The 13,038-nt window shown below is 40.8% G+C and overlaps 1 protein-coding gene across 1 annotated transcript in view; it reads right to left on the bottom strand.

Moving 5' to 3' along the window:
• Positions 1-13,038, bottom strand: part of Oatp33Ea (Organic anion transporting polypeptide 33Ea) — a 126,146-nt gene that overhangs the window by 58,474 nt on the left and 54,634 nt on the right. The window contains exon 2 of the mRNA XM_067154648.2: positions 3,101-3,287. Coding sequence (XP_067010749.2) covers positions 3,101-3,281 — 181 coding nt within the window. The 5' untranslated portion in view covers positions 3,282-3,287. The remainder of the gene's footprint in view (positions 1-3,100; positions 3,288-13,038) is intronic.

The following is a 13,038-nucleotide window of genomic DNA, read 5'->3' as shown; positions in this document are numbered from 1 at the left end:
CCGCTATCTCAATTTTGGGTGCAGTTGAACACATTCAGGTACAAGGATGGGTTGTAGAATAATTTGCGAGAACTGAAATTTTATATTTTTAAAAATTCTGTAGCTATGTAAGTTACAGGGTCTTTGTTATAAACCCAGACCGAACGCACGGTGTTTGTACTCTGGGCTACGGCAGCTGCAGTATGAGAGGCGCGCGCATAATTCTTGACCTTGCATGCAGCCAGCACTTGTTCGACCTGGCAAGCATCAGTCGCCAGTCTGAATCTCAGCTGTTAACATGGTGAGACAGTTATCATTGCAACGCCGTATTTTCGTATGTAAAAGTTCTAGTTTCATGTTAATGGTCATGAGAACAGTCATAACTCGCGCTATTGGTGTGCAGAAAATCCTATTTATGTATATGAAGTGCCTTATTATGATAGGAAGATTGGTGTTTGGTGTGCTGTTAGTGCAAGATGAATAATTGGGCCCATTGTTTTCGGGACAACAATAAACGCAGAGAGATACCAAGATGACATTCTGATGCGTGACCTCGAAAATGTTGTGAGATGGACAGCAGGCAATGGTATGTTGATAAACGGGGTTAAAAGTCAGGTTGTGAGTTTCACAAATAGGAAAAGTCCTCTCAGTTTTAATTACTACATTGATGGGGTGAATGTTCCTTTTGGGGATCATTGTAAGTACCTAGGTGTTAATATAAGGAAAGATCTTCATTGGGGTAATCACATAAATGGGATTTTAAATAAAGGGTACCAATCTCTGCACATGGTTATGAGGGTCTTTAGGGGTTGTAGTAAGGATGTAAAGGAGCTGGCATATAAGTCTCTGGTAAGACCCCAGCTAGAGTATGTTTCCAGTGTATGGGACCCTCACCAGGATTACCTGATTCAAGAACTGGAAAAAATCCATAGAAAAGCAGCTTGATTTGTTCTGGGTGATTTCCGACAAAAGAGTAGTGTTACAAAAATGTTGCAATGTATGGGTTGGGAGGAATTGAGAGAAAGAAGAAGAGTGCTCGACTAAGTGGTATGTTCCCAGCTGTCAGCGGAGAGATGGCGTGGAATGACATTAGTAGACGAATAAATTTGAGTGGCGTTTATAAAAGTAGGAAAGATCAAAATATGCAGATAAAGTTGGAATTCAAGAGGACAAACTGGGGCAAATATTCATTTATAGGAAGGGGAGTTAGGGATTGGAATAACCAAGGGAGATGTTCAATAAATTTTCCAATTTCTTTGAAATCATTTAGGAGAAGGCTAGGAAAACAACAGATAGGGAATCTTCCACCTGGGCGACTGCCCTAAATGCAGATCAGGATTGATTGATTGATTGATTGATTGATTGATTGACGCCTTTCTTCATCAGTTAACGGAAGAAAAAATCGCGTGAGTGGTTTCAACAAGATTCAGCCCCTGCTCATACAGCAGAAGATTTCTTTCTTACAGTCTCGGAAATGTTTGCAGAATGATCAGTGCTGGTCTATTCCCCCCTTGTTCTCCAGACCTAACAGTGTGTGATTTTTACTTGTTGGGGTAAACTGAAAGAAAAAGCGTATCGAACAAATCCTCACACATTGGAGGAATTGAAAGAAAACATTACGAATGAAATCAGAAACATTGCAGTAGCAGAACTTACTCGCGTCAGCCAGAATGACACTTCCAGCATCTTTTATAAGGTAAGATTTCATATGAGATTGTGTACACGCTTGAAGCAGGGCGGCCGCGCGCAACGGAAGTTCGGCTGAGGCAGCTGCCGTAGCACAGAGTACAAACACCATGCGTGCGGTCTGAGTTTGTAAGAGAGACCCTGTACTGTAGGCAAATACAGTAGAGACAATACACGACACTTACGGATTTCGCCTTGCTAAAATGGGAGACAATTCGACGGTGGCGCTCCTAGTGACTTGACCTGAACAAATCGCGCTAAATTCAAATATCAATGGAAATGTATATACGGAAATGGATAAATAAATTACGTCCAGAAAGAAAGTGGTATTGAGATATTAACTTCGAAGTTGCTAAAGGAATTCTGGATAAATGAATGAAGAATTATTTAAAAGGTTATTATTCAAAGACTGAAATTAGACACATAAACAAGATATGAAATGGGCTGCTGTGAAATGGCTTGATCTTTCATTTATGAATTACTTTTTTAGCTTTAGCATTCCTGCCTGAACTTTTACGGTTGGATTTGTCTTTTTTTCTCATTTAGAAACAATGTATCATCACATTAAGACATTTGTCAATAAAAATATCGGCACATTCCTTACACATATGATGCACTGAATTAACATTTAATAGCTGGACAATTTTCCTCTTAACATGAAACCTACTAACAGAAAGAAAATCTACAAAATCCCGGCTTTAATCTGAGAAAAGGGATAAAAGAAAGAAAAGTTTGAAAATGTTGTCGATAGTGATGCTTTGAGGAATATTTACGTACAATTAGAGTAAAAATGTAACATACCCTTGGCTGTATAGTCGAGGATTTTTAAAGTCGCTGGCTTGGAAATGATCTGAACAGATCTTATAATTCTTATACAAGCGTGACGTCCCTTCTTTCTTGTACACTTTATCCAAATCGCTTCTGTGATATTTCAAAACCCACAGATCACACCTACAACAACACATCGGTATTGAAGGTTAACTGCTGCACTATACAATAAAATATGCGTATTATATTTTAAGCCCGTTAAAACATGGGTCGAGCAGGTCAGAAGATTATGAAGTACTATAAAAATCTCTGTCACTGGAAGAATATATATGCAAACACAATATTACTTACATGTTCTTGTCACGAGGGAACCTGAAGAACGAGCGCGCATTTTTCTCTACTTCGTAATTACTGCAGACAAACACAGCACATACCTTTCCCCTCATGTTGAGAGGAGATATCAAGGAATGACACACGCTACTATTTAATTATGTCAACTCAATGAAAACGCATAAATAACACCAAAAACTTCACACAAAAATACACGTGCTCTTATGAGAGAATCAGTACTGTTCAGGTCTATCCGCTAGAGTGTGCTCCAATAGCTGTCCCTCGATATCTCGCTCAGTGTCGTGTAATGTCTCTACTGTATTTGCTGTAGGCTTACCTAGTGTCTTGCTTGGGATCTTGAACCTCTTCTCCAAAGTGGTGAGTGTTGCTATGAAGTACATGACGGCCATGGCTTGCACAGTTCCGAGCAAGCCGTACACGATGAGAAACCAGCGAGGGGTAGCAAACCTCCTCATCCAGGTTGGTCGGAACCAGGAGCCCAAACCGCATGAGTCCATGGCCAGCTGTAATGAGAGAAGAGCAACGTTAGTTGTGGCTGATGTACAGGATGCAAGTGGGTGCACTCAGTGAGGTTGCCATGCGCTGTAAGCCAACAACTTGGCTCTAGGGGCGCTCAACTTGGGAGTGTGGGTTGGGGACCACAGGGCCCGGAGCTGAATCTTGACATTGTTTCCACTTACTTGTGCCAGGGTCCTAACTTTCATCCGACCTTCCTTGGTCAACTCTTGTTCTTTTCCGACTCCGACGCTATTAGAGCATTCGACGTCTAGGGAGTCCTTTATTTTCACGCCCTTCGTGGCCCTTATCTTTCTTTGGCCGATACCTTCATTTTTCGAAGTGTCGGATCCCTTCCATTTTTTCTCTAATATTAGTATTATATAGAAAATGGTTGCCTAGCTGTACTTCCTCTTAAAACAACAACCACCACCACCAGCGCCGCCACCACCCCCGCCACCACCACCACCCCATCCTTGCGTCGTTGAAGACCTCGATATCTTTGTGCGATGTTAAATCACTATCAATAAATAAATAAATTAATTAAATAATTAATGATTTGAAGAAAGAAAAACCGAAAGTGTCTTCCGAAATAGTGTTTAGGACCAGATTACACAATAGTGAGCGATGGGCGCAACTGCCATTTTGTGGTGAAATCGGAGATCGATATTCACGATAAAATTAGTCTAAAGTCTCGATAGGGACGTGACAACACAAGCCGCGAGGCGTCAATCGTTTCCTCTACGCGAAATCTATCGATATCTGCAGTAGCGGTGATTGGGAATTAGAAGCGGGAGGCACAAAAAATACCCGGGTTTGAGTGGTATATCGCGGGTTAGGGGTTGGGGGATACATACTTTTTTAAAAAAAAGCTACAAAATGGTAATTTTTTATGCTCTCTGAGCGAATTTTGATAGAGAGTTTTTGACATTGATTCAATACTATCCAATAAAACTTTTACCAAAGGAGTAATACCAGGTGTATGCATAAGTTTTTGCAGGTTTTCGTGGTAAAGAAATTCATTTTTCGTTTATTCAAAATATTGGGCATCGGCTTCTACACACTTCGCCCATCTTTCCGGTAGGCCTAAGTTACGAATTACCTGCCAGAAAAACTACTTGTCTTTTGTGGAAAACCATTCGTCGAGCTATTTTCCAACTTCCTCGAAATTGCTGAAGTGCTGATCTGCGAACGCGTAACCCACTGATGCGAAGAGGTGGTAGTCAGATGGCGCCAGGTCGGGGGCAGTACAGCGGACGCGGAAGGATGTCCCATCCAAGCGATTTCAAGGCGTCTTTCATTGGTTTTCCCGGTGCATTGTCGTGTGACAAAATCACTTTGCCATGCCTTCTGGCCCATTCCGGTCGTCTTTCGATCAATGCGTGATTATATAGAGATGGGAATTTTAGGCACGAATAGGTTAGAATGCAAATGTATTTGAACAAGGCGCAAGTGTATGTTACCCGCATGACGGTTCTGCGGTGAGATTTGCATAAATATTATCGATCTGAATTATCAGAACCCCTAAAATTTATGCAACTCCCCGACATATCTGTAGAGCGGCTAGATTTCACTTGCGCCTTGTTCAAATACGTTTGCATTCTAACCTATTCGTGCCTATAATTCCCATCTCTAGTGATTAATCATTTGTTGGTGATAGCGTTGTACATTAACGGTTTCGCCGGGCTTCAAGAGTCTTCCCACTGTTGTGGTCTACCAGAGCGCGCACTGTCTTTCACATTGAAATTACCATGTTTAAATTGCCGAAACCATGTCTCATTTTTATGTTCTAATCGATGGAGCGTGTTCGCCATTTGTTTCTACCAGCAAACGATGACTTTCCACAGCCTTTTTCTTTTGGTTAAATAAGGAAAACAATGCGTGCCGCAAATGTTCTTTTTCGGGCACAAACGTCGACATGATCACTGAACGATACAACACAGATGATTTCTGTCGTCACCGAGAGAACCGAACCTGATGTAAACAAAGAACATTGTGTATCCGTATGTATCCATCCGCGGTCTGAACGCTGATTGGAGGATCACTGGGCTTCTTCCAAGCACATGGCAAGAACCACGTGGGCTGTCTTTGAACTGTCGTTACTTCGCCCGGTTGCGGCGATTACATCAGACTTAGTTCTACATAGACTTGCCGGATACCACTGATTGACACGCAATTGTGATGCGGATTACGAGACAAATTATACTCACTGTACGCGAGAAATAAACAAAAATCGAATGACACATGACATTGGATATTTAACATATCAGAAAAGAAAGGTAGACTTGAATTTATGGCCGAAACGTAAATACGTAACGAACTCAACTCGGTGATCCATATTACACAAGAACAAGTAATGTTACAGTCACTCACTCACTCACTCACTCACTCACTCACTCACTGTATCTGCTTGCTTCCATGCTCACAGCTTAACAAAATGGCGGGTTAAGCACGAGGGCATGCGTCCCTGGCGCTCTCCAATTTGAAATGCTTGTTTATATTAAATAACAATAAATATAAATCGTTTTTTGTATATTTTTATGATTTAAATTATTTGAGGAATTACATGGGCGCCCGCAAGGGGGGGCACTTGCCCCCCCCCTGGAATTCTAAAGATGTTGATGTTCAATTGTTTAATATCATACCAGATTATTTCACAAACTGAAATTACTGACAGTTATCTAGCATATGTTATAACTGGAAGTTTCTGTAAACAATTTAATGTTGCTGACGTTATATTGGTTTTTATATTCAAGAAAATTGTTAATTTCCCCCCCCCCCCTGGAAAAGATCCTGCGGGCGCCCATGAGGAATTATATTTCGGACATTTTGCATGTATGATCGCATTCGCCGTCATGTGGCTAACGAACTATTTTCATGTCTCCGCGTAGGTGTCCCGCGGCAGCACTAACCAATAAATGTTAACCCAACCACGTGCAGACCTATCTCCGAGCACGTGCTCATGTTTTCACCACGACTGAATTCTGTAATAGTGTTTGGCGGACTCAACTTATGTGTGTTTGTTAGGTTAATATCAGACGAACAAACTGACGTATGTGTCAAATTCATTCACCGCGTACTGTTCGCTGGCGCCATCTCTTAGTGAAATCGGAAAAGACTTATGCATACACCTGGTAATTACACATGTATTACAATTAAATAAAAGTATGGCGTGATTATACAATCAAAAATCATTTAGTATTTGACTACATACTAACAAAGTAACATATACATTGACTGAGACGGACGAATGCGCGTGGCAAGCGGATGAATCATACCTGTCTCCGCGCCCTTGAAAAAAAAAAATATACTGCGCCCCTTTCGTCGCAGAACATGCTACACATGGTTGCGTGGGTCTCCACTACTTGGCCTACAATTCGGTTAGCCGCGACGAATTACATTTTGTGTGTATTTCCGCTAAGTATTTTTCCTAAGTATTAAAGAAAATAAAGTAAAGAATTTAGCTGAAAATAAAGCAGGGTTTGTACTAATTGCGTTTTTGTTTATAATTTCTAGTATCAGGCGGATAAAATGAAATACAAATTTAATTTTTTTCTCCACAAATTGGAGGGGGCTGACTGCCCCCTCACCTTCACTCTCCACTAATCTCCGCCACTACAGAAAATCGCGATGTCCGAACATTTCCGACATACGAGCTTAAACGGTTAAGACGAACACAAATACCCAGTCCCCAAGCATGAGGAATTAACCAAAGTTTAAGTCATTGACCCGGCTGGGAATCGAACTCGGGACCCTATGAATCGAAGGCGTGACCATTCATCCAAGGAGTCAGACTACCATTGTGAATTGTTATGCATTTTGAATCTCCACGCTTATGCAAACTACCAGTATTCTGTACATTCTTCGGTCATTGTCATTTGTCGGGAGAATGCAAAGGAAATTTATTAATAAGAAATGATAACATTCAGAAGCAATTAATTAATCTGCCTAATAAAATTTCATTAACTGTGATACAGACTAGTGACGTCTTTTGTTATATCACAACGTTACGTAACTCGCTACTGTTTTAAGAAATCTTGTTGTTAGATCCACACATCAATCAAGATTGGTGTGGGATTTAAGACACAACAGATGATAAAATTCTTCCTAAGTTCTACGACCACAGCCGAATCAGGTATTACGTAATACCTCGGCGGAAAAGTATATAAATAACATTGTATCGTGTTTATATTTGTGTGCTTTCAGCAATTTGTGACGTTCTGTTGCAATAGGTTGTTTTGTAATACTTGCTGGATTCACACGTATCGTATGTCTATTTTATTGTCTTAAACGGTTTTCCAGGAAACTTCAAGAAACTCTAGGAAGCGAAATCAGGCCTAAGCCGTGAAAATACTGAGCCATAATTCCATCCTCAGAAGTCGGAATCCTTCTTCAGAGTGTCTCATCGTATAATAAGTATAAATGAAGAGAGAGAGCTTAGCTATCAAATTTTTATCTTCATTCAAAAGTATGACGACTCCTTCGAATGAATAGCGCGAAAATAGGATTTAAAAACATCTAGGTATTTTGACCCAAAGTTGCAAACCTCGTGTACTTTCGATGACTGAACAGGCCAATTCTAGCATGGAATAAGCTTCCACACATATTGCACAGAATTGTTGGAGGAGGGCGTGGTTATACTGCACGGAATTTGTCTGTTGGCCTTTTCATGTCTGCGTCGTTCTCCCTCAAATAGATTGACAGCAGCACGGGCAGTCTGGCGCCAAATTGAACGGTCTTGAGCAAGTGTATCCCAGATTTGTGGATTCAGACCTGTTATCTTCATAGTGTGCTTAAGCTGGTCCTTGTAGAGCCTCATAGGTCTGGTGCCGGAACAAAGTTCACCAGACAGGATTTGGCGAGAAAATCTGGAATCACTCAACCGACGGACTTGGACAATCCATCTAAGCTGATGATGACCAATGATGGACGATTCTGTACGCTTGCCAGGTGATTTTTGAAGAACAACAATGTCGTCATTGACATTGATTCTAAAGATGGATGGAAGTTTTTGTTGGTGTAAGCGCTCAAGCTTTTTCAAGTCACGTTGGTAAAGGGTCCAAATTTCACAGCCATACAACGACGTTGTGATGAAACTCAAAATGTTTCTTTACATACCTGATACACCTCGATGTGCGCATGTTTAGTGGTGCGACAGTCGCCGAATCTGTATTGCACTTATCCTCCACCCCCTTCGGCTGCTTGGTCTTGTGACCCGATATCGAAAGCGATCTGCCAGTTTCCCGAAGCCGTCTGCGCCATTTCCTGATTGACATGTACGTGGGGACATTTATCTCTCAGGTCATTTGTATGTTAGGATGGTTAATTAAAAATTCACATACAGTACCGGTCAAAAGTTTAGGACCACATTAAAAAATCATGAAGTTCCATCTACAAACTAAAATTTTGCTACTAGACCTCTGTATTTTTTTCCTGAGCTCTCGCATCTAATATGATACTGTATACGTCGCATGATTTCAGTGATTTATGCCAAGTAGTGTATAAGTTATACATTTTTAACTGTTGGAAGGTCACGTCAGAAAGTCAATATTTTTGGAAATATTATGTACTGTGTACTCTAATCGGCTTCAAGTATCACCAACAAGATTCTTTTATAGACTTAGCAATAGTTGGGGGTCATTTTGGTATAAATAGAAAAATTCCGAAAAAATGCGGCACCGACTTTTGTGGTTTTATTTTTTGTTTCAAATCAGCTCTAAAATGGTCAGTTTTTTCCTTGTTCTTGTCATAGGTCTCAGTGTGAGCTATCGTCATCAGAAATGTGTTCTTGGATGCCATCCACAAAGTGCAAATGGAACTATCAGGGCAGATAAGTTTCATGCCGATAGCTCGCCCTGAGACCTTGGGCCATACATGACAAAGGCAAAGAAAAATCAACCATTTTGGCACTGGTTCGGAAAAAATAAAACGCAAAAAGAAGGTGCCGCATATTTTCGGGAGTTTTATATTTATACTAAAATGGCCCCCACCTATCTCTAAGTCTACAAAAAAATCTTGGCGGTGATACTTGCAACCAATTAGAGTGTACAGTACATTATATAACCAAAATTTTTGATCTTTTGTTGTGACCGTCCAAGAGTTAAAAATTCATAACATCCACATTATTTCGACTAACTCAGTGAAATCAGACGACATATATCCTATTAGATGTGAGAGCTCAGAAAGAAAATTACAGAAATCTCGTGGCACAATTTTAGGTTCTAGATGACATTTCGTGATTTCTTTACGTGGTCCTAAACTTCTGACCGGTACTGTATTAAATGCAGTTTTCACATTTGAATGCAGCATTCGAGCAGCTATCGCAAGTGCTACACCTGCAATGCAACAAAACACATAGAAAGAGGTGGAATACCATTTCAAGGTCTGTCGCCCAATTAATGGTGCACATAGCGTGGTGCATTGGATATGTTAATAATTTATTTTTTAAATTGAGTTTTTGTACTTGTAGATCCAAACCATCAGTTATTATCTTTATTACTTCTCAAAATTCGCCTCTGTGGTGTAGTGGTTAATGTGATTATCTGCACCACCCCGGTTCGATTCCCGGCTCTGCCACGAAATTTGAAAAGTGGTTCGAGAGCTGGATCAGCTGAGTAGAGGGGGTGTTCGATTCCCTCCTCAGCCATCCTTGAAGTGGTTTTCCGTGGTTTGCCACTTTTCCTCCAGGAAAATGCCGGGATGGTACTGTACTTAAGGCCACAGCCGCTTCCTTCCCTCTTCCTTATCTGTCTCTTCCGATCTTCCCATCCCCCCACGAGGCTCCTGTTCAGCATAGCAGGTGAGGCTGCCTGGACGAGGTACTGGTCCTCCTCTCCAGTTGTACCTCCCGACCCAAAGTCTCACGCTCCAGGACACTGCCCTTGAGGCGGTAGAGGTGGAATCCCTCGCTGATTCCGAGGGAAAAACCAACCCTGGAGGGTAAACAGGTTAAGAAAGAGAGAAAGAAAGAAGACTCCTCACATTATTCATTTTATTATACACTAGCTGATGTACTCGTGCTTCGCTACGGAATTCTCAGAAAGACTGTTTTTGTGGTTTTCCCAACTGAAGTCAACATAGGTCATTACAGTGACGTCAGTAGGAATGAAGCGAATACAATCAATGTTATCATATAAAATACTCGATCAAATGAAAAGCGCACATTTTCTCACTTTTAACGAACAGCTCTACGGTGGTGATCTAACAGTCCATAGTTCCAGTGCTGGAATGACCAGGCTGCAGACAGCCGCGAACACTACTATGCCATTATTCCGTTAAATGTGTACACTACTCTTTCCAATCAGTGCCTCAGAGTAGGGACTGTATAGCTTGAATATTATTATAAACCAGTGTGTTACGTACCAGTAGTATCAGAAAATGTATGAACCAGGGAACGGCATGCTAAAGAAGAGATAGATCTAAATCCCCAGCTTCTTGCCACCAATAATCAGGCAGACTGTTATACTCGGTACGCAGCAGTAATCCCATCTGCCGGAGATGAGTGGCAGCATAAGAGACAAAGAACATTACAATAAACAATGGTCAATGTAATGTTAACGATTGAGCTTTCTATGTTGTAGGCTTTCACATTTAGTTTTCTTCCGGCTTTGTGATATTAGGGCATCGTTTAAAATTAATCATAGCGTAGACTAGTTCCTTAACCCTCGACTTTACATGCCGTTTCATTAAATTCTGTTTACCCATTTTCTCGTCACTCGGTGCTGATATGGACTCAGCAACAAAAATCCAAATTCATGAAAATCACTGTTATCATAACCGGTAAGGTAAAATGTATAAGACATAAATGATCGGAAATTTGATACTATATAATTTATTTATGCAGTATTTAGCGATAGGACCACTAATAACATAAATATTTGAGAATTAAGTTTTAGGCCTTCCTTCAAACTACCATTTCACTCACCGTGATTAAAATTATTTATGGCCTAGATTGTAGCGACTTATTCCCCGACTTTACATACCGATTTTCATTAAATTTTCTTCAGCCGTTTTCTCGTGATGCGTGTACATACTGACGGACATACGACGGACAGTTAGACAGACAGACAGACAGACAAACGGACGGACGGTATATGGCATGGAAAGTTCTTTTAATAAAATAAAATGATACATTTTCATTACTTTCAGACGAAAGGTGAATCTGAATCGAGCATTCTTGTCTAATTCTCAGTCATAAACTATTCATAAACCCGATAATTGACTCCTATACCTATTTGAAGTTTGGTTTCATTGAAGGTAGAAACCAGCCGCAATGTGCTGTGTGTTATCTGTCGAAAGATACACGTTATCACTTGAGAGCGATCTTATTATGTGTGTCAGTAAACTGAACCAGATAACATTTCAAAACATTTTCAGGAAAATAATGCCAAGTATGACACTAACTTTCATTAGGCTACTGTAGTGAGTGAAAAGTGAGGTAGTTTCCCGTTGCTTTCCTCACTGACACAAAATATGTTATTACATCTTAGTTTACCAAGTCCACTGAAATGCATGCACCAACCGACCCTATGAGCAACATTTTCACATGTGGCATTTCAGGTACTGGCTGCATAAGGAATAACATTACTAGAGTAGAACGCAGCCCGGAAGGCGGTTTGAAGAGGGTTGCGCAGTAACATTCGCGCGCTTTGTAGTATGACGTGTTTTCCGCTGAGCCGATGGAATCATTTCAGTAGGAGTGCCTGTTTGTGCGGGTCACGAGTGAATGTTTCGAGTTTTATTTGTAAATATCATAATCAACGAATTTAGGGAACTATTTGCATGTGTACGATAGATCCAGGAAGAGCAAAAAGACAAGTATTCCATCGTCAGTCGAGGGAAATAGTATTTAAAGTGTATTTGTACTTGGTAAGCATGCAACAGCAGGCGTTCATAGGCGGAGAAGGTGAGGAACGCCATGTTGCCACGCTTCAAAAGAAGACAGCACTCGCGTGTGGTATCGGCCTGCAAACAGTACAGAGGATAAAACAAGCTTCGGAAATAAAAATAATGCGGTGTTCAGGTACCCAGAGAAGAACCCTTAGAGGAAGAAGCCAGTGACGGTCCTCGATGATTTCAGTAAAAGTGTTCTGCGTACAACAATATTTGATATGTATAAAAACGGCGAATATCCTACGGCATTGAAACTGGACCGTCCATTTACCTTCCTTAATATCTCGAAAATTTTCCTCAATACTTTCGCGGGGTTTGATGTTAAAAATTAATTTGGACTTTTAGAAAACATTTAAGCCCACAAAAAATATAGGTCATCGCTTTGTAATTAAAGATATAACTGGATGAAAAAATGTTTACACATACATGCTGTTATGAGTAGCCACATTGGCATCACCGCACCTCATACGTCTGTCTGTCTCTGCGCAACGAAACCGCCTTCCGGGCTGCGTTCTACTCTAGTATCACTCATACATCGGTCACTTTCACATCGTCATAGGCAAGGATGAGTGTAAGACAGGTCAGTGAAAGTAAGAAATTTGTTCTAACCCACACCAGAAGACATACGAACTGCACTGTAAACACGAGGTCTGACCAACAAAGGCATCTCACTGAATTAGGATCACCAAATCTGAAGGATAGAAATGTAATCAGGAAAATTGTTCACACAAGGGAATTTGAGGAAGATGAGAAGAAACCAACACGACGCACCTGGTCGGAGGAACACAAATTACAACAATCGATGAAAATGAAGAAGTATTGGGCAAGGAGGAAAGCTCGACAAAAGTTGATTCAGCGTGGTCCTAT

The sequence above is a fragment of the Anabrus simplex genome, chromosome 10, assembly GCF_040414725.1.
Source record: "Anabrus simplex isolate iqAnaSimp1 chromosome 10, ASM4041472v1, whole genome shotgun sequence".
Lineage (NCBI taxonomy): Eukaryota > Metazoa > Arthropoda > Insecta > Orthoptera > Tettigoniidae > Anabrus > Anabrus simplex.
The sequence above is the reverse complement of the archived record's forward strand: the minus strand, read 5'-3'. Positions and strand labels throughout refer to the sequence as shown.